The sequence below is a fragment of the Zootoca vivipara genome, chromosome 2 (genome assembly GCF_963506605.1).
Source record: "Zootoca vivipara chromosome 2, rZooViv1.1, whole genome shotgun sequence".
Classification (NCBI taxonomy): Eukaryota; Metazoa; Chordata; class Lepidosauria; order Squamata; family Lacertidae; genus Zootoca; species Zootoca vivipara.
Genome location: NC_083277.1, coordinates 58,542,482 through 58,564,792, shown reverse-complemented (window position 1 = coordinate 58,564,792; position 22,311 = coordinate 58,542,482). Strand labels below are relative to the sequence as shown.

The window sequence follows — 22,311 nt, the reverse complement described above, 5'->3', positions numbered from 1 at the left end:
ACAAGGATGGGTTTGGTAACCCTAGCTAATGACCTACTCTCGAAACTGGAAGGGGGGAGTCTGAATTGCCTGGGTAGGATGGGACTTGGAGGCACTGCTTAATGCTGCTTCCAGTGTTTCTTGGAGGGGCAATTCCAGAACCCGGTGCCAGGGGTCTACCACTTGCCACATTGATCTGTGCTGTTCCATTGGGTTGAGTCCTACCCTCTAGAGTAGGAGAAAAGAAGTTTGTTGATTCAGAGGTTCACTGGATCCATTTTCTCCACCATACACTGATAGGTGAATGACACCCAAGTCTATATCTCTTTCCCATGTAGTTCAGAGAAGCTGTGGGCATTCTGAGCCAGTGTACGGGGTCAATAAGGAGCTAGAGGAGGGCTAATCAACTGAAAATTATTCCAGAGGATACACAGTCTATAAACAGTGGCTTAGCCTGTGCTGGATGGCTCAGCAACCCCTTTGAAAACACAGGTTCGTAGTCTAGGGTCCTAGACCGAACTTTAAACCTGGATGATAGCCCTGGTGATGCCTAATCTAGGTCTAGTTATGCCTGTTTCTGGAGAAGGTAGATCTAGCCCTGGTGATCTACCTTCGGTAGCCACTATTCAGTTATTCTATCCTACCTTTGCATTCTTAACTTGTTATAAGCTGCTTTGAGACTTTTTCCTATAAAAGTGGTAATGTCTGAAGCTTTGAAAAGAGACAGCCCAAGATCTTTTGCTGCCTGAGGCAAAGGACAAGATGGCACCTTCCCAGCACACACACCCCATTCCATGTTCCAAAGTCCACCAGACTGGTAGCTGAAATTGAGATCTCATGTGCACCATACATTTAAAGCACTATTATGTCCACTTTAAATAGTCATGGCTTCCCTCAAGGAATCCTGGGAAGTGAAGTTTATGGAAGGGGGTGGAAATTGTTAGGAGACCCCCTATTCCCCTCACAGACTTCCCAGGGAAGAGGAATTGACTGCTAAACCACTTTGAGAATTGTAGTTCCCTGGGGGGGAATAGGTGTTTCCTAACAACTCGCAGCATGCTTAACAAACTACAGTTCCCAGGATTCTTTGGGGGAAGCTGTGACTGTGTAAAGTAGTATGATAGTGCTTTAAATGTATTGTGAAGATGGGGCCTATCAGTGTTTCTCAAACTTGGGTTCCCAGCTGTTCATGCACTCCAACTCCCATCATCCCTAACCCCTGGTCCTGCTAGTTAGGGGTGATGGGAGTTGTAGTCCAAGAACAGCTGAGGACCCATGTTTGAGAAACACTTTCTTCAACACTGGTAATGGGATAGGCTAAATTAGAGGCCAAAGAGAAGGCCAAATGTTACACACAGCTCTGCTCGTTCCTTGTGCCTTTTGCACCTGCCACCTGAGGTGGTTGTCTCATGCCTACAAAAATAAAACAAACATGTCAGCTTGGCTGATCACAGTTATCAGAACTTTTAATATTTAATCTTGCCAATGCTGTTAGTCATTTGCTTTTGTTTTAATATGGCCTTGGGTGAGTCAATAGAAAGCTGCCATATAAACTGTTGACCATAAAATAGAGCAGTAAAATATAGTTCCTTTCAATCTTACAGCATGTGTTTATGGCAAGACTAGAGATATGAATCAGAGTCAACAGATAATAGTCTGAATTACTTATTGTGGCATTCAAAAGTGGCAGCTTGTAGATGACTATGCTCCTTAAAGTGTCCTGGCATTCATGATTTCTAGCATCTAGTTCTGTGACAACACAGATCTTTGAACCCTCCCGGACAAATTATCTCATGTGCTTTGTGCTGCGTTGGCTATTACTTCACCACCCTCTTTCCCTTCAAAAATACATTTCCCTTCCAAAATACCTTTCCCATTGCTTGTTTGGACAATGACGTCAAGAAGGAGGGGCAGTCTGAGGTGCCACAAACAGGTCATATTAAAAAGTTTATTCTGGAATCTTGAGACATAACTTCCTTTGAACTTCAATAAGCAGCTCTACAATGAGAGTAACTAGCGTATTCCTTCTCCTTGCAGTGGGGATTTTCTGTTCCTCAGGTAAGGGCTACATAGAATTCATAGGGCTACATAGAATTTCCTTGCAGATGCTAAAATTCCCAGTATAATTGTTCAGTCAATTTCCTATACTCTCTTGACAAAGGAGAGTATAGGAAAACATGCACCTCTATGATGGGATGGAGTCTCATTTTGGGGCTGAGGAAAAAAAGAACGGAGAGGAAAGGGATTTGAGTGACTTTGATGAGAACTAAAAAGGAACCAGATCTAGTATTAGATCTTCTCCAGATTTTGTATTGCAGTTCTCCAGTCAGGTAATGTGTGTAAAATTCATATACTATGGTAGTTTCCATTAAAGGAAACGCATTAGTGAAAATAACATACAAAAATGCATTATACAGGTATTACAGGAAATTGCTTCACCAAAACGTATATATTACGGTAGTCAAAATTAAATGTTCTTTTTTAAAAAATCCAAGATTTAAATATTATTCTATTTTTAAGGTCTAAATATGCAGCAGCAGACCTTGACACCTCAAATTGCAGTGGCGTTCTGTGTGAAGCCAAAATCTGCCCCCTTGCCTCTTGCATTCCACTGGACTTCATATCATGGCATCTGCTGCAGCGCCCCCAAAAGCTCCGCATCCAGTATGTGACCGAACAGGTCACGCTCCCTAGAACCACCTTTGAAATATGCACCCTTGTCAAATGAATGTATTTTTGTTAAATGTTTAAATGTTGTTCTTGTTGTTGTTGTTTAAAAAAATTAGACTGATTTGATGCAGCTATAATACATCTGCAGCTATAATACAACCAGTCGAGGTTACTGGCTCTGCTAGAAGTAGAGTGGATTTCTAATTAAACATGTTTTTTCTTGCATTTTTAGGCAATGCAGAAACTGATGGTGGCAACGGTGAGGCAAGAGAGGTAATGGTGTCTTGATTATTTAAGTGCAGTGCATCCTGCTTTGGGGAAATTATACTCCACCGATATATGGCAAATGCACTATTGCCACATAGAAGAAGTCAGTACAATACAACGTTTCAGGTACTGACAATGCTTCCCCTCTTTTTTGGGTAGAAAATGTTGTTGCCTCCGAGAGGAGTGCACTGAAATCACCTAGCTACGTTTCTCTGTATTACCAATAAACCAGGAGTGGGGAACCTAAGAACTGGGGTTGGATGTGGCCCACAGCAAGGTCTTTATATCTACCCCCTGGGACTCTCTCTAGGCCCATCCCCAGACCATGCCCCTCACTGGCCCTGCTCTACCACCTCTTTGAGTGCTAAACTGTGACAATGCCTCTTGGCTGCCTGAATGGAGAGGAACCCTTATCATTCACATATTTGGAAATTAGTCAACTGCACAGATCCAGAGTCTCATCCATTGCCCTGCTCACTTTTACCTCTGGCCCTGCACACCCCTGGCATGCATCCCCCATTAATGAATATGGTCCTATGACTGGAAAAATATTCCCCACTGCTGCTATAAACTAGCTACACAGATATTTTACTAAGCATGCTGGCTGGGGCTGATGAGAGTTGAGGTCCAACATTATCTTGACGGTAACAGGTTAAGGAAGGCAGCAGTAAAGAAACTCATGCCAAACAAACTAGGACTGATAACTGCAAAAGGCAGCCGCTTTTACTGGGAAACATATGCCATAGCATACAGTGCTTCTGTAGCCATCACGCCAATGTCTAAATTTCTATGCCATTCTTTCACTCTGCTTCCCCAAGTCAACCTTCATTCTCCAGTACTGTATCGTTGTTCTTCAATATCATCCACCATTAAAGAATACTGGGACTGGCTCTACCATTAGGCAACGTGAGGCAGCTTCCTTGGGCAGTTGATTTTGGGTGCCATGAAAGGGGAGCAAATGTATTGTTCTTGAATTTCTACTGCCAGAAAGGGAGAAGGTGGTGGTGATATTTTCTTGCCTTGGGTACTGTTCATGGGTACTATGGCTTGACTTGGAGAGAATGGCGCCCTTTGTCACTGTCTCTCAAGTAAGCAAAATGTCTTGCACCAACTTTGAAGAATATCAATTTAAAAGATTGTTGCTGTTCCAGATACTGAACTGTACAGCTTTTATTCTACAGCCAGCCTGTGAACGTTATGAAACACCAGGATGCCCTAGAAATATCGATCCTGTCTGTGGCACTGACCAAGTGACATATCCCAATGAGTGTACCTTGTGCAGTACAAATCAGTAAGTACCTGTTTTTTCCTTTACCACTTAGTTTCTTCAAGGGAATATGTTTCCTTCAGACCTTTGGCCATCTTTCAAGCCTCTTAAGTAGATAGGAGTGCCAGTAGGTCCCACAGGGAAAGATATAGTAAGTGAGATACCTTCAAATTCCTCTTTTCAAACTGTATGATCACCCCTCCTATGAACAGAAGTATTCCCTAAGAGGTACAAAGCTCACATCATAAAGATTACCCTCACCCACACTCCAAAACAGAACAGCAATGTATATATCAGTCATAAAGTAATTCAAATACTTTAAATTGCCTCTTGCTTTGGTATATGGAGTGGTGCTGGATTATCCTATATAAATAGGTCCTGCTGAAAGGTGGGCTATCTGGCCAATGTAGCCTGATGGCAGATACAGCCTAACTCACTTAGGTTCTCATACTATTCTTTTTTATATATAACATTTTTTGTTGGTTTTACATGATTTTATACATGTTAACTTTAACCATTTCAAACATTAAATAAAAGGTTCTTTTGAACCATCGGACCACCTTCCCTCCCTCCATGGTTTCCATATTTAAGATTTAAGTTTTCTGCATCTTTTTCCTTTATCCATCTGTTAGATATCTATAGTTACCATATTTAATTCCACATTACAAGTCTCATTACATCCCTGCCAATGATTTTAACTGTTTACAGTGGTCTTTTAAATAAATTAAGAATTTATTCCAGTCTTTAAAAAATAATTGATCTTCCTGGTTTCTGATCTTCCACGTCAGTTTCACCATCTCTGCATACTATATCAGTTTTGTCTGCCATTCTTCTCTTCTTGGTACTTCTTCTTCCTTCCATCTCTGGGCTAGGTTCTCCTAGTATTTTTAGTCCCAACAGCAAGATGGAAACAATAGTTCTGAAGAAGCATCATGAGGAACAGGAATTGGATATTGAGGGGAGCTTGTTCCAACATCAGAGGCAGATCCACACCATACATTTAAAGCATATCCAACACATATTTGTAGCAGAGGACTTGCTCTTCAAATAATCCTGGGAACTGTGCTTTGCTCAGAACAGCAGCTCTCTGTGAGATGGAAACAACAGTTTCCAGCATTCTTTGCAGGGGACATCATGTGTTTTAAATGTGTGCTGTATGTGAGTGGTGTAGATTTGACTTTCGTTTCTGCATCCATGTTGTCACATTTCTAGCAGGAAAGTAGAAAGTTGCTAACTTTTCAACCAGCCTCTGTAGCTGCTAAGCAAAGAACTGATGTGCAACATTAGCATGTGACAATAAGCTGGGGTTCTGCCCAGTAGAAAGGGTATTACTGGCACCTACAAACGCAATTAGATGACACTTCCCATCAAACCTGGCCATTGGCCATGGTGACTGAGGTTGATGGGAGATGGAGGGCCATGTATTCTCCATCCATGAATTAGCAGGAACGAAATCCAAATCCTGTCTATCCACAGAAGGACTCATTCCATGAATGGAAAGGCACCTTAGGATCCAAATCAATGTCTCCCCCTCCCTCTTTCTCAAGAATGTGAAGCGTTTCATCTAGTGAATTCTGAACATATAGTTGCTCTTAAAGGAACAGGCCAGCGAGGTCATTTTTCCCAGTCAGCTGGCAGGCCTTATTTGACACAGAGAAAGTTAAAGTCTCCCTTAAGAGCCTTTTCACTGTTTCAGAGACTGTGCAGGCAGTAGCTCCATGTATGCCTGTGCTTATGTCACTTTCAGCATTAATACCTCAACAGGAATTTGCATGTGTGAGTAATAAGGATAACGATGGGGAAGAAAGTTGGTTTTGTTGACATTTTAGGTGACTCTACCAAGTGGCGCTGTGGTCTAAACCACAGAGCCTAGGGCTTACCGATCGGAAAGTTGGTAGTTCGAATCCCCGTGACAGGGTGAGCTCCTGTTGTTCGGTCCCAGCTCCCAAGTGCAAGTAGATAAATAGGTACCACTCTGGCAGGAAGGTAAACAGCGTTTCCGTATGCTGCTCTGGTTCGCCAGAAGTGACTTAGTCATGCTGGCTACATGACCCGGAAGCTGTCTGCAGACAAACGCTGGCTCCCTCGGCCAGTAAAGCGAGATGAGTGTGCATCCCCAGAGTCAGCCATGACTGGACCTAACGGTCAGCGGTACCTTTGCCTAATTTGAATTTCTCCAAAACCACAAGCAGAAACACAGTTCTCCTGTGAAAGCCACAGTACTCTGAATTTTGAAATGCAGTTCTCTAGCTCCAGTGTGTGTGTGGGGGGGGGGGGAGGTATGCATAACTTGCACACAAATGCTGGTGAATTTTCATGAGAACTTGGCAAGTGAGATCCTGCCCAAATTGTAAAATTCTATCTCTTTTAAGTTGTCCATGCCCTGAACTCTAGCAGGTGTCAAAACGTATTATTGCACAAATGCATTAACCTCTGATCCTGGGAATGTCTCTCTGAAATACATATGCTCAGGTTCTCACAAGGCATGATTTGGCAACATCTCAACTTAGACGTGGGAAATGAAAGATACTATTCAGTATGTTTTATACATTTTTTGCAGGCAAAAGAATGTACAAGTCAAAATTAAGAAGGCTGGAATTTGCTGAGAGTGCTGAACATGCATCACTTTTTTGCTGAAGAATTTAGGAGTGGGCATTCTGGCTTTTTCTGATGCAGATGCGCAGAGTTAATAACTGCTTCTTGTTACTATTTTCCAGATTTTATTGTCAATAAAGCAAAAGCATTGCGGCAATCTGGTTTGGTCATTGTATTTGTTCTTGATTTTGGCACATTTTGGCAAGTGAAATAAGCCACACTCTTCTACTGAACTATATGATGAAGAGTTTGCACACACATTTTCCTCTTTGCATATGGAACTGCATGCAGGAGGTACTGTATGAATTAGATGGCTATATTTCATAGCATTTGCCTGTAATCACAACAGAACTGGAAGGGGCTGCCCACACCATCTGGTGAGATGTTTCCCATTTATTTATTGCCATAAAAGAAAATGTTGTTTCTTCACTTGAATAATTCATAGCCTGCTCTTCATTAATCCCAGAACAGGCTGCAATATAAAAAATTAAGCAGGTAATAAATAATAAAACCAGTTACATAAAACCAATAAAGAGAAGAACGTCATCTACAGCCATTGAACAAGACAACAAGCTGCCCAATTCCACATCCAGCTTAACCAACAGCCTGGATGAATAAATATGCTTTTAACTGGTGCCCCAAACCCATCACAGCCGATGTCAGTTGAATTTGCGAAGAGAAGCCTGGAGTTGGACAATACCTTTATTAGGACAAACCCACCTAATCCCTAATACAAAAATTCTCCAGAACTCTTCATTAGGCAAGATGTTACACAAAGGAGGGAGTCATGTGACAAAATGGGAGTAATAAAATTAGGCTGGTTGTTATAGCCATGAGGTGTTGCTGACAGAATGAGTTTCAAGGTGCAGATTGCAAGCTAAGTTCCACTGAGGTGACGAGACATCAGGTAATACCACTGGAAATAAAAGGGAAAAAGAAACACTGGCTGCTGCCCCCATGGCTTAAGGAAATAAAGATAGGCTTGCAGCCCAATTCTGCCTCACCACACTTTCAACAAAACCCGCAGGTTCCTGGCAGCCAGAACCAAGGAGCAACATGGCCGTCTTTATATCAGTGGCAGATGGAGCGCCACCACTCAGGTGACTTCTGGTAAGTTGGGTCGCCACTGTTTACGGGGAGGAATGAGGTGGCAGTGAGTCTGATGTGGTGCAAATGTACTGGCAGAGCCCATTCAGGGTTCCTGCCAGCTGGTTTGCACTGCACCAACCTCATCACCACCTCCTCCTTCCCCCTCTATCTCCCTGCACAGCAACAATGCAACCAACTGGTGGTAAGGTGGGCGGCGCCACCTCATCAGGCCATCCCCTGCTACTTTATATGTTTCATATCATACACTTTCATAGCTGCCAAGTCTCCCGTTTTTCACGGGAAACCCCCGGATTTTAATCCATTTCCCGCTGGTCTCCCGAATTGAAAAAAATCCCGGAAATCCCCCAGATTTCCTACCTGCCAGAGCATCTATTTTGGGTGCTGCCGCTGCCCGATTTCCAGTGCCCAGACATGGGTAGCGCGGCACCAGAAGTCGCTTCTACGCATCTCCAGAAATGTATAGAAGCGACTTCCGGTGCCACTCCGCCCATGCCTGGGCACTGAAAATCGGGTAGAGCGGCACCGGAAGTGGCTTCTATGCAACTTCCGGACATGCATAGAAGCGACGTCCGGTGCCTTTCTGCCCAATTTTTGGTGCCCAGGCATGGGTGAAGCGGCACCAGAACCCAGCGACTTCCGGTGCCGCGCTGCTGCTGATCCCACATTTTTCAGCGGGAGACTTGGCAGCTATGTACACTTTGCATGCATTGTGCTGAGTCAGACTTACTCAGTGTTTGAACAGGAACAAACTTTTTGCAAGGCAGGAAATAAAAGGAAATGAACAGCCTGAATCAAAGGAACATACTGTTTGACCAGCAGGTGGTGCCCATGTATTACAAAGCTTCAGAGCTGATAAAACCTGAAAGCAGCATTTGAAGTTCTTTCCAGCATCTTCACAGTGGAAGGAAACAAACATTAATACAGTGGAACCTCGGTTTATGAACACCTCGGTTTATGAATTTTCGGTTTATGAACGCCGCGGACCCATCTGGAACGGATTAATTCACTTTCCATTACTTTGAATGGGAAAGTTCGCTTCAGTTTATGAACGCTTCAGTTTATGAACAGATTTCCGGAACCAATTACACCCATGTTTCAGTTTATGAACGCTTCAGTTTAAGTACTCCGCGGACCCGTCTGGAACGGATTAATCCACTTTCCATTACTTTCAATGGGAAAGTTCGCTTCAGTTTATGAACGGTTACTCCGTGGACCGTCTGGAACGGATTAATCCACTTTCCATTGCTTTCAATGGGAAAGTTCGCTTCAGTTTATGAACGCTTCAGTTTATGAACAGACTTCCGGAACCAATTGTGTTCATAAACCGAGGTACCACTGTATACCATGACAACAGCAAAAAGCAGGCAGGTGAGTGCTTAACAGGTGATACTGACATGCACCTGGAGGGCTGTGTGTTAAATATATGTACATTTGGAAGAACTGCAGCCAATTCACACATCTGCCAAACTTTCTCCAAGAAATTGTTCTTGGGGAGGAAGCCCTGCATGCCATTGCCCTTCTGATTCAGAGTCTTCAAGCTCATTTCTTGAAGAACTCTGACTCCAATGTCATGACAACAGGGAGGCTAGAAGAACCAAACAGAGGAGTCTAGGTGTGTGTGTGTGTGTTCCCCATCCCTGGGATAAACCAAAATGAGAGATTAGGGGATAACAGGCTGAAAATTTAGTCGTGTGTGGCATAGGTGAAGACCTCCTGCTAAGCTCACAGAGTGTTCAGTAACACAATAACAGACCCCTTTTCTGTCTGTTAGCCATTGCAATCGTTCTGCATGGAGCTTGGTCGAGCCTTGAGCCAGGTCCACTCTGAACTGACCACAATCTTTCCTTCTACCTATTGTTGCTCCCATGACTTATGAGGTGAAACTGTATCATTTTTGCTTGTGCTTTTTTCCTGATGGGCGTGACTGCAGCTGAATTATTTATAAAATGAAAATGCAAAATAGCATGAGCAAAGAGCACTCTGCAAACTGAGTGCAAAATGTTTAAATGCCTACAGGTGAAACTCGGAAAATTAGAATATCGTCGAAAAGTGCATTTATTTCAGTAATGCAACTTATTATTTTTTCTTTTTCTTTTAATTTTTACAAATGCTTTCTTTTGGAAATTCCACAGCGTTTCCCTCACTGTGAGAAATGAGGTCACAGGGAACCAGACAGAGGGCCTTCTTGGTAGTGGCCCCTGCCCTGTGGAACACCCTCCCATCAGATGTAAAGGAGATAAAGAACTATTTGACTTTTTGAAGATATCTGAAGGCAGTCCTGTTTAGGGAAGTTTTTTGTATATGTTTGACTGTGTTTGATGTTTTAATTTGCTGGAAGCTGCCAAGAGTGGAAAGATAATAATTTTGGAAAATTCCTGGAGAACAGGCGAAGTTCCAGCAGACTGGAGGAGGGCAAATGTTGTCCCTATTTTCAAAAAGGGGGAAAGAGAGGACCCAAACAATTACCGCCCAGTCAGCCTGACATCAATACCAGGAAAGATTCTAGAGCAGATCATTAAGCAAACAGTCTGTGAGCAACCTAGAAAGAAACACTGTTTCTAAAAGTCAGCATGGGTTTCTGAAAAATAAGTCATGTCAGACTAATCTGATCTCATTTTTTGACAGAATTACAAGCCTGGTAGATGAAGGGAACGCTGTGGATGTAGCCTATCTTAATTTCAGCAAGGCCTTTGACAAGGTGCCCCGTGATATTCTTGTAAAGAAGCTGGTAAAATGCGGGCTAGACAATGCTACCGTTCAGTGGATTTGTAACTGGCTTACTGACCGAACCCAAAGGGTGCTCATCAATGGCTCCTCCTCATCCTGGAGAGTAGTGACTAGTGGGGTGCCACAGGGTTCTGTCTTGGGCCCAGTCTTATTCAACATCCTTATCAATGACTTGAATGATGGGCTTGAAGGCATCCTGAGCAAGTTTGCAGATGACACCAAATTGGGAGGGGTGGCTAATACCCCAGAGGACAGGATCACACTTCAAAATGACCTTAATAGATTAGACAACTGGGCCAAAGCAAACAAGATGAATTTTAACAAGGAGAAATGTAAAGTACTACACTTGGCCAAAAAAAATGAAAGGCACAAATACAGGATGGGAGACACCTGGCTTGAGAGCAGTACATGTGAAAAGGATCTAGGAGTCTTGGTAGACCACAAACTTGACATGATTCAACAGTGTGATGCAGCAGCTAAAAAAAGCCAATGCAATTCTGGGCTGCATCAATAGGAGTATAGCATCTAGATCAAGGGAAGTAATAGTACCACTGTATTCTGCTCTGGTCAGACCTCACATGAAGTACTGTGTCCAGTTCTGGGCACCACAGTTCAAGAAGGATACAGACAAGCTGGAACGTGTCCAGAAGAGGGCAACCAAAATGGTCAAAGGCCTGGAAACGATGCCTTATGAGGAACGGCTTAGGGAGCTGGGTATGTTTAGCCTGGAGAAGAGAAGGTTAAGAGGTTATATGATAGCCATGTTCAAATATATAAAAGGATGACATATAGAAGAGGGAGAAAGGTTGTTTTCTGCTGCTCCAGAGAAGCGGATACGGAGCAATGGATTCAAACTACAAGAAAGAAGATTCCACCTAAACATTAGGAAGAACTTCCTGACAGTAAGAGCTGTTCAGCAGTGGAATTTGCTACCAAGGAGTGTGGTGGAGTCTCCTTCTTGGCAGGTCTTTAAGCAGAGGCTTGACGGCCATATGTCAGGAATGCTATGATGGTGTTTCCTGCTTGGCAGGGGGTTGGACTGGATGGCCCTTGTGGTCTCTTCCAACTCTATGATTCTATGATCTATAACTTATTATTATTATTATTATTATTATTATTATTATTATTATTATTATTATTATTATGGCACATGCAAGCACAGGACACACACAGGTCACAGCGCCTCCTTTCTTCAGGTTCTTTGTGCAGCAGATGAGCACATCTGGGTGCTGGCCTGAGTGGAGAGACTTAAAATATTCTGTTTCCATTCCCTCCACTTTTTGTTGTCATCAAAAGCAGCAGGTTATGGGGGGGGTAGCAGATTAGGTACCCAGGCTAGGGGTTTTCCATCTCTGCTCCAAAGAAAATCTGAGTGTGTTGAGTGGGGCTTCCTTCCTAGTAAGTGTCCTCAATAATTGCAGCCCCAGTGTTGACTCCCAGGAAGGAACTTGCTTTACTGTTTTCTGGATGGATGGGCTTCTTTCTCGGTGTCAGTGTAATATAACTCACAATGCCACTGAGCTGGCACATTAAATGGAAGGGGAAAGTAGGAGAATTATGTTTGAAGGAATGGAAGTTGCCTCTCATTTTGTCTGAGTCACCCCAGCCTTTCATCCTGCCTTCCTTCCATAGGCAGCACTTCTGAAAATTATTGTGTAGGATGGCTTTGAATGCAATTTAAACGATGCAATTAGGAAAGGGGGGTGAAGGAGCCTGTCGCTGCTTTTAGGAAGCAGCAGATTTCACCCTTCAGTCTCTATCCCCTCCAACGTTTTCGCTTGTTCAGCTACTACTCATGAAAAGAAGCATCTGCATTGTAACCGAGGGGCTATAATTAAACTTTTAACAGGGCCTCTGCACACAAAGGGATTTGAGGCTTTACTGAAATCACAGCTCATCCACACTTTCCTTTGCCTGGCCACTTTCCTCCGGGAAAACCCACTCTTTTGCGCTGAATTGGAACAAATGCCAATGGGGTTTTAATCGTTCCATCACAGGGGTATTAAGTGGTTTCTTGGCAATACATGAAGGAGCCATTGCAGATCAAATATGATGCAGGTAGAGCTTTCCTATTGATTTACCTACTGGCAGTGAGAGGACTTGCCACGGAGCCTCAGTTAAGGTGTCATGGAGGACCCACCACAAGCCTTCCTGTCCTTCATGCCACGGCCAGGCAAGTTTGGGACAGGAAGGGGTGTGGAATGGGAATGAGTTGTGGTGGGTTTCCAAGGGAAGCTTGGGTACGTCTCTGGCATGGGTCAGCCAATAAATCAAGGGCATGCCTGTGTCAACAGGTGAGCCCCCAAAAGCCAATGGAGAAATGTCAATACAGATGACCCCTTTATCTTGAGCCTCACAACAAAATTGCCTTACTTACAATAACCACAGTACATGTAATGGACAGGAAGCATCACTAACAAAAATCTCAAAGAGCCACATTAGGATAGAACTTAGCCTTCTTGGCTTAATCTCTGTACTCCTGTACGCAAATTGGATTGCAATGCAGATCTCATTATACTGAAGTATCTCTTTCCCAGAAAAGGTGTGTGTGTGTGTGTGTGTGTGTGTGTGTGTGTGTGTGTGTATATATATATATATATATATATATATATATATATATATATATATATATCCTTGCTGCTTGGAATACAAATGACCCCTCTATAGTCATGGAAGGCAGACGGAAGGGAGCTCTGCCAACATTTCCCATTTATTTTCTGCCCACAGCATCCATGTCGGATGCATTCAGCATGCAAGACTAAACAAGATTTTGTGCATCTGCTGGCACTTGTAAGCTCAACATGGTGTCTGGAAACCAAGATGGACCCTGACTGCTTTGTCAATTTTCAGCAGACATGAGGTTGATGGAATAAGGACCGGCTAGATAAAGAATTGTTTGCATGCATGCTGTGGCAATGATTTACAAAACAATAAACATAAAAATAAGCATGCATTAAACAAAAGTTTGGCCTTTGAATGAGGTTGGCAAAATAATTGGGCCTTTTCGTCTCTCTTTTCAAAGTTTTGAAAAGTTTGGGAAGATCAAGTTCTCTCTTTCTCTCTCACACACACACGCAAGCACTCTCTCTCTTTCACTCCTTAGCAAACAAACAAGATGGGCGGGACTTTGTGCATGCCAAAATGTTAGCGAGTAGGCTTGATAGGATGAAAGTTCTGCATCCTCAAACTGAGTTGTTCAAAGTACAGCTGGAGAGACTTGCATTTTCCAATCAATGCAGTTAATGCATCCAAAAGCCACAAAAGGGACTGAAGATGTTGGAGCTCCCATGTTTATAAGAAGCACTTATGCAAGATAAACACCACTCTTACATATATAAACAAGAGCACAGCTGCTCCATCAATCAGGCTGACCTAATGGTTCGGAGGCAGTGAAATCCAAATACGTTCTACACTTTGGTACTGGGAAAGGAAAAGCTTTCTCTTCCAGAAAGGAACAGTTTTATCATCTTCCGTTTATCATCTTTAAAAGGGTGTTTGATAGACTGATCCATTCTATGCACTAATAGCATGTTCTTGCTTATTTTTATTTATTTAGGAAAAAAATTATAAACCCCCTTAAATAAAACAACCACACCCTTCCACATAAAACAATGGCCAGTAAAGCACAGATAAGATCAGCAAAGGTTAAAAAGAAGCCTATATAAATAAATTATTTTTCAATGATTTTTTTCCCCTCTATTTCGAACATTTTTACCCAACTCTTTAGCCAAAGAGTATGTCAGAATGGCATATATACAATCAATTAAAATAAAGTAAGTAACACAACACACAACACACAAGGAAAAGGGGATGGGAGGGAAGAAGAAGAACGCAAACTCAGGCAGTTTGGTAGAGTTGGTCTTTTGGCAAACCGATTGGAATGAGCCTGGCTCCTCATCTCTCTCACTGAGGCAGCCTGATGGAAAACCACACACCAGTTTTGTACAAGAGGGAGGCATCGGCAGGTTAAGGGGGACGCCAAGGTTTGCAGAAGTACAAAAAAGGACTAGAATTCTAAAGGGGGCATTTCCAACAGAGCTCAGTGAGGACTGACCATGTTTAAAGGACGTGTTGATGGAGGAGAAACAGAAAATTAGAATGACGTATCCTGGAAACAGGCATGGCTAGTTGGCTAAACAGGAGCATTCCCCACTGTGATGTTTTATTTCAGAACACACTTGTTAGCAGCCACTGTTGGACTTGGCAGCACAATGGAACTTCTGGATCCAGAGGCATTAAGTCTCGGAATAACAGATTATACAAGCAGATGCAAAGGACTGTTTCCTTCATGCCTTCCCTGTGGCTTCCTCAAAGTATTGCTGGAGGGTTGCTGTATTGACAGAACCTTGATCAGCTCTAGCAGAGCTATCCTTATATCCATGTGTTGCAGTACAAGGAGCCAAGCCACAGGAGGACAACCAACATCCCTTTAGACAGAGGTCCATTAGAGCAAATGGGCCACTGCCCCACCAACCTCAGTGCACCCTCAGCTTGCCTACTTCCCTATTTACAACCGTTCCAGAGGATGGGCTACCTGACCACTCCTCCTCCTTAGTCCCAGTGTTTCTGTTATAGAACTCAGCAGGTGGGAAGAGGATGGGAGCAAAACTAGAATTAATTGGTTATGCCCATCATTAGCTCTGGCCTAACTACAGCTGCTCTCCCTGCCTTTTGCCCAACTAGTCACACTACTACAGCCTCACACCCTTATAACAACATTAAAACATAAATAACAAACCATCATATAAAGGAACTTTTTAAGACAACAGCAGAGAAAGCCAGTCATCTGTTCTTCTCCACCTAAGCTCCCTTTGTTGAGTGCCAGGTCCAGACTGTGTTTGGCAAAAAACCAAGGCCTACAGCAAAGTTAAGCATTGATGTTCAGTTGAATGGCTTGACAAACCACCCCCATCTAGCTAACTGCTTTTTGGCTGAAGATAGGCGTTTTTAGGTCCACTCTGGCAATAGGACTATTTTGTCATCATTGGTATCTCTTGTCATATGCACAAAATCACACCCTTGGTAAGCATCCATTGGTTTGTCTTGGGAGACAGTGGAAAAGTGCACTTTGGGAGACAAAAGATGAGCAAGTAAAATCTTCAATGATACACTGGGTCAATAGATATTGGTTATAATATAGATATGGAAGCATGGGAACGATTGTGGAATATGGATGTAAAATTTACAGCATGCTATGGTTTAAGAGAAAATTATATGAAAATGTTCTATCGATGGTACCTAACACCGAGCAAATTGGCAAAAAATGTATAAATCAAAATCAAATAAGTGTTGGAAATGTAAAGAGAAAGAAGGTTCTTTTTATCATATGTGGTGGTCTTGTAGTAAGGTTAAAGCTTACTGGTAAATGATCTACAGTGGTCCCTCGACTTACGAATTACTCGACATCTGTAGGTTTCGACTTACGAACGGGACAAATGGCTGCACACTTACGAATTTTTCTACATCTGAACGGAAACTGCTGGTGGCTTTAAATGCAGTTTCCCCAACTTGCGAATTTTTACATGCGGTTTTTCTGAATATTTTTCTGAATATTTTTTTCCTATGGGAAGCCACGTTTTGACTTACGAACTTTTCGACCTACGAATGTGCATTCGGAACGGATTAAGTTTGTAAGTCAAGGGACCACTGTATAATGAATTGCAAAAGGGTGTTTAAAATAACGTTTGTAAAAAAAAAAACCAAAACCCAGAAGCTTTCCTTTTGGGAATTATAGGAACAGAACTACCCAAAATGTATAGAAATTTATTATGTATGTGACCACAGCAGCAAGAATGTTACTTGCCCAAAAATGGAAAGAAGAAGAAGTCCCAGTAAAAAAAGAATGGATACAAAAACTTATGGAATATGCAGAAATGGCAAAACTTACCGGAAAAATTAAAAATCAAGATAACAATTTTTTAAAAATTAAAGAATGGAAATTGTTTAGTGAATATTGGCAGGATAGTTTTATAAGAGTATATATTTAAAGTAGAGGAATAAATGAGGAAATTAATTTAATTTGGAATACGCAGAAAATATAAAAAACAAATTTAAGGAACTGCAGAAAGAGGGGGAAGGAAGTCAAGTTTTGAAATGTTGAAATGATTGTAAAATTACTGAAATGTATAAAATGGAATATCATAAAAAATAAAATAAAAGTGCACTTTCAGGGATGAAGTCAAACTGTTGGGAAGCTACAGCACCTGCTGAGCTTGTAGAGACTGATATGGGAGAGAGATGTTTTGTTACAGCTGAGGCAGGTGAAACTGTCTGGTTGTGCTGATGCAGGTGAACTTTTGGATGCATCAAAATGGTGGGTGAAGTCGCCCCTTTTACCCTTCCTAATTTTAAGTACAGTGTAGTGTCAGATGTGTTAACTAAACTGCCCTTAGTGATCTTGCCTATCCAGTGTCAGATAGGCAAGCGATGCCGTTAGAAATGAGGGAATTCTCTCCCTAGTGAAGGAAGCTGAAATACTGTAAATGAAAGCCATGTCTATGTGCACTTTCCTGGGAGTAAGCCCCATGGAGCTTGGTGAGGTTTAATTCCAAGAAAACAGGATTGTGCTGTCAGGGTGAAAGTCTCACAGAAACTCAAAAGTCCGGGTCTGCAGCAGCACTTGCCAGCTTCTCCAGTTCTCTAAAGAACAGCAGCGTACGCTGGATTGCAGATCCTCTTATTAAAGAACAATAAAGCACTGCAGAGGGGGGATAAATGCTTTTACATCTGCTGAGATAAATCTATCCCAAGACAAGAGGAGCATCTGGCAGAGGATTAAAAATACCTTCGCAAACTTGTGCTCTAGCATTAAGGCTAATTGTGCCATGTTGGCATCTGGAGCTGGCGCATCATTGCAAAGTGGCTCATGTTTTGTAATTTGTTGGCATGAGCCCCCATCAACTCTGTTATAGACATAGCTCATTACCCCTAAGCCTAACTTCTCAGAAGGTGGAAGGGGAGCAAAATGTTACTGGAAACGCACAGCACAGAAAATTAAATTTTGCCACCACCTACCTCCCCCAAAAACCTGCCTTTCCATGAAGTATGCCAATATGGAGGGGAGGGAGGATACTTCAGTAGCCAGGATGCTGCCAGGATGTTGTACTCTACTCAGGGAAGGCTTCCTCCATCTGAAACAGTCTTTGCCTTGCTGATGCCACATCTCCCTGTCTTTGTTCTGTGAGCTAATGGCCTTTCTCTCAGGCACTTCCCTGAGCACAGAAAAAGTGGTTCAGCCTGCATTTTAGCACTTTGCTAAATCCAGCATCTGACAGCCTATCTCAATATTCCAAGGCACTGATTAAGAATAATAGAATCATAGAGCTGGAAGAGACCACAAGGGCCATCCAGTCCAACCCCCTGCCAAGCAGGAAACACCATCAAAGCATTCTTGACATATGCCTGTCAAGCCTCTGCTTAAAGACCTCCACCACACTCCTTGGCAGCAAATTCCACTGCCGAACAGCTCTTACTGTCAGGAAGTTCTTCCTAATGTTTCGGTGGAATCTTCTTTCTTGTAGTTTGAATCCATTGCACCGTGTCCGCTTCTCTGGAGCAGCAGAAAACAACCTTTCTCCCTCCTCTATATGGAATCCTTTAATATATTTGAACATGGCTATCATATCACCCCTTAACCTTCTCTTCTCCAGGCTAAACATGCCTAGCTCCCTAAGCCGTTCCTCATAAGGCATCGTTTCCAGGCCTTTGACCATTTTGGTTGCCCTCCTCTGGACACGTTCCAGCTTGTCAGTATCCTTCTTGAACTTTGGTGCCCAGAACTGGACGCAGTACTCCAGGTGAGGTCTGACCAGAGCAGAATACAGTGGTACTATTACTTCCCTTGATCTAGATGCTATACCTGGAGTACTGTGTCCAGTTCTAGGCACCACAGTTAAATTCTAACATTTACTACATCCAGGAATTATGGGTGTCCTGCTCTTTAGTTGTCAGCTGTGTCCCATTGCTGACCGAGGGGGAGAGCTTGGAGAGACAGGAGGAGTTAATTAGGCAGGAATGCGGAATGAGGGAGGAGCAGCCAAGTGGCAGTAGAAGCCTAAGTTCCGAGAACAAGGAGAAGGAAGGGGGGAGTTCCAGGGAGAAGACACAGACTGACAGTTTAAGCTTGGACTCAGAGGGAGGGCCACCGGAAATAGCCTATCCCAAGACGTGTAGGCTTGCAAGAATTAATGGGAGGCGTGAACAGGAAAGGAAGTATAAGTGGGGCTTTAAAAGTGGGAAGAGGAAGGGGCAGAACTCAGACTTGTCTCGCTTCTGTTGGAGAGACCCAACCATTACATTAGTGCTCAATTGGAGCAAACACCACTGTGGGTTCCCCGCACTTTAGGTTTGCTCCAATTGACCATGAAAGACTGGGTTTTCAAAGAGAATGAAAGAGTGGAGGAAAGGTAACTGTGGATAAGCTCTAAGTCCACCAGGAGTGGATCTTACTGCCATGGTGCTGCACGCACCCACAAATATTAATTTAATTTATGAATAACATCTGCATGGCTCCTTCCCAATAAATTTTTAGCTGTCGTAAAATTTAGATTTCTGTGCTCCAAAATGGGCAGAGGGGCAGGCAGGATCGGGGGGTTGGCAGGGGAGTCTATGGGCCTATCTCAGAATTAGCTGGTATTTATTTTGTTCTTCTGTGCAGCAATACTTTCTCCTTGGCTGAAAAAACAAAGACAAAGAATCCAAAACTATAAATCTTTCATCTTATTTTCGTTCTCTTGCATACACTCTTATTTCCTTCGGAATGTCTATTTCCTCCATGGGAATCCCTTCAAAGTGGCTTCCAGTATGCAGTCCCTGAACCGAAGTGGGAACTGAGAAAAACATTCTTCGCTCTCTCCCAGAGTCAGGCCAAACGGGTACAAGTACAGCACTCTAAAGATCATCTAAAGAATGTGATACTATGGGAACTCAGTAAGAAAGCTGAGCTGGACAGGCATAATTTGTAAAAGTATTGGCCCGCAGCCTCAAAAAGATTAGCATTTAGCACCACACTTAGCTAGAGATTAGAGGCACGAATGAGCTTTCAATTGTGTGCAAAGGCATAAATTTCAAGAAGCTGGCTGGGTGCTGCTCGCTTGTTTACCTAGTTAGGTACCTTTTCTTGGTCTCTATTCCAGGGAAATATGATGCCAAAACCAAAAGGAAGCAAGTGAGCGAGTGTGTGTGGGTGGCTCATTGCTTGAGACTCACCTTGCCCACACACATTGTCCAAGCCAGGGTCAGCAAACTTTTTTCACAGGGGCCAGTCCATTGTCCCTCAGACCTTGCGGGGGGCCGGACTATATTTTGAAAACACCCCCCGACTCTCCCCTCCCTTGTCCACAGCGCCAGATGAATCCCAGTGGCTGCTTACCTGTGCCTTGCGAGCGGCAGGGGCTGGCAGCAGCAGCAGCGGAGGGACGATGAGCGGCGCAAAAGGGCTGACTCCAGAGAGGGACTGCTTAAAATGGAACTCAGTCAACTGTGGCTCAACAAAGCCCAGCCCCCTTCCACCTCTAGGCAGGGCGGGAAGAAGCCAGGAGGAGGGAGGGAGGAGGCGCCACCGCAGTGTGGGGGGAATGGCACGGCCCAAACAATCAGAATCCCCACGCCAATCCACGCGGCAATTCCCAGACTATCCACGGGCCGGATCCAGAAGGCAATTGGCCAGGATACAGGCCCCAGACCGTAGTTTGCCGACCAATGGTCCAAGCCAACGCCACCACTGTAACAGCCTGCCCCTCCGCCAGCGAGCACCTTGATTTTGGGTGCCAGTGTATGGAGGGTGCTACAAGAAGGGGTCTCTATTGCCTAAGTGAAAAGTTCACTACCACATCAAACCAACAGGAAATCGACTAACAACAACTTGTCTCCTTAAGGCAAAGGGACAGGTGGACCTGTGGATCTATCCAGGGGGCTGATCCCCAAGCAAACTTTGCATTTCTTCCATTTTCTCTGCCTTTAAAAGGCCCTGCTTACTCCCCTGGGGAAAGTGCAGCTTTGCCGGAAGAATAAGAAATCAAGATAACAAACTTTTTATAAATGAATGGAAATGGTTTATTGAATATTTACAGATAAATTGTAAACGGATACAAACATTAGCATGATTATTGTAACAACCTGCTGTTTTATAAGAGTATATTTACAGTAGACAATTAAATGAGCAAGTTAAATTAAATTGGATATGCTGAAGATATGAAAAAATAAATTTAAGGAACTGCATAAAGAGGGGGAAGGAAGTTAAATTTTGAAATGTTAAATGAAATGTATAAATAAAGAACTAAAAAAGGGGGGGGAAGCTTTTTTCTTCTGCATTGCAAGGAAAGTAGCATCTTCACCCCCATCGTTCAGCCTTGAAGGAGCGTCTCCTTGCCCACTGTTCTGCCCGGACACTGAGGTCCAGCTCCAAGGCCTTCTGGCAGTTCCCTCACTGCGGGAAGTGAGGTTACAGGGAACCAGGCAGAGGGCCTTCTCAGTAGTGGCGCCCACCCTGTGGAATGCCCTCCCATCAGATGTCAAGGAAATAAACAACTATCTGACTTTTAGAAGACATCTGAAGGCAGCCCTGTTTAGGGAAGTTTTTAATGTTTGAAGTTTTATTCTGTTTTTAATGTTCTGTTGAAAGCCACCCAGAGTGGCTGGGGAAACCCAGCCAGATAGGCGGGGTTAGAAATAAATTATTATTATTATTATTATTATTATTATTATTATTATTATTATTACCTCATAGGTAGTGGAGGACAGGGGAGGACAACAGTTGGTCCCTTGAGGGTACCCAGAACTGGGTTGACCAGATGATGACAGAGTACAAGCTAGCAGTAGCTGGAAAAGGAGGCACTGGTGAAAGTGCCTGGACCATTCAGCTTCTCCAGAAACATTTTGTTGATGAGTATGATCCTACGATACAGGATTCCTACAGAAAGCTAGTCATGATTGATGGAGAGACATCTTGGTCACAGCAGGCCATGAAGGGGACAGTGCATGCGGGACCGGAACATGCAGACAGGAGAAGGCTTCCTTTGGGTCTTTGCTATTAACAACATCAAGTCCTTTGAATACATTCATGAGTAGAGGGGGGAAATCAAGAGGTGCTGGGGCAGGGAAATTAAGTGTGACCTTCCAACTGTGGAAAGCTGGCAAGCCTATGAGCTGGCTTGGATTCCCTGCACAGAGATGTCAGCCAAAACTAGACAGGGAGTTTAATGTGGTTTCTATACTTTAGTGTGATGGATCTGGCAGCACAAACTATGCAAATTGAATCCCCCAGATGAAAGAGGCCCAGGCTGCATGAACTGTAGATGCTTCCCCTTCACAGCTTCAACAATGAAGCTGACCTGACTTGGAAGGATTTCCACTTTGTGTAGCGCAGAGACAGAGGCGATGTGAAAGAAGAATCAAGTTGATTCAAGGGGACAAGCAAGATGGTGTCTGCAGGCCCCAAGAGCTCTGCTCAACCTGTCTCAAAACCTTGCCAAGGCCTGCAATGAACTATTTTTTTATTTTCAAAAACAACACCCTCCTCTTCTTGCCTCCTCCCCCTCATGGCAACATATACAAAGCCATAGATTGAATTATTATTTTTTGGATGGTGGTCTTGAGACTGGTTTTTGCATCTTTCTCCCTGCTCCAGAGGATGGATAGGCATTGCCTGTTTTTCTGGAGCAGGCACTGGCAGAGGGGAGGGGAGGCCCATGCAGAGC

The 22,311-nt window shown here is 43.4% G+C and overlaps 1 protein-coding gene and 1 pseudogene across 1 annotated transcript; both read left to right on the top strand.

Moving 5' to 3' along the window:
- The first annotated feature begins 1,885 nt into the window (after positions 1-1,885).
- On the top strand, positions 1,886-6,935 carry LOC118080483 (trypsin inhibitor ClTI-1). Its single transcript, XM_035105789.2, has 4 exons — positions 1,886-2,037; positions 2,882-2,922; positions 4,098-4,207; positions 6,744-6,935. The coding sequence occupies exons 1-4, from the start codon at positions 1,983-1,985 to the stop codon at positions 6,787-6,789; spliced, it is 252 nt and encodes an 83-aa protein (XP_034961680.1). The 5' UTR covers positions 1,886-1,982; the 3' UTR covers positions 6,790-6,935.
- Positions 6,936-21,408: 14,473 nt separating this feature from the next.
- LOC118080035 (GTPase HRas-like) lies at positions 21,409-21,949 on the top strand (annotated as a pseudogene).
- The last annotated feature ends 362 nt before the right edge of the window (positions 21,950-22,311 follow it).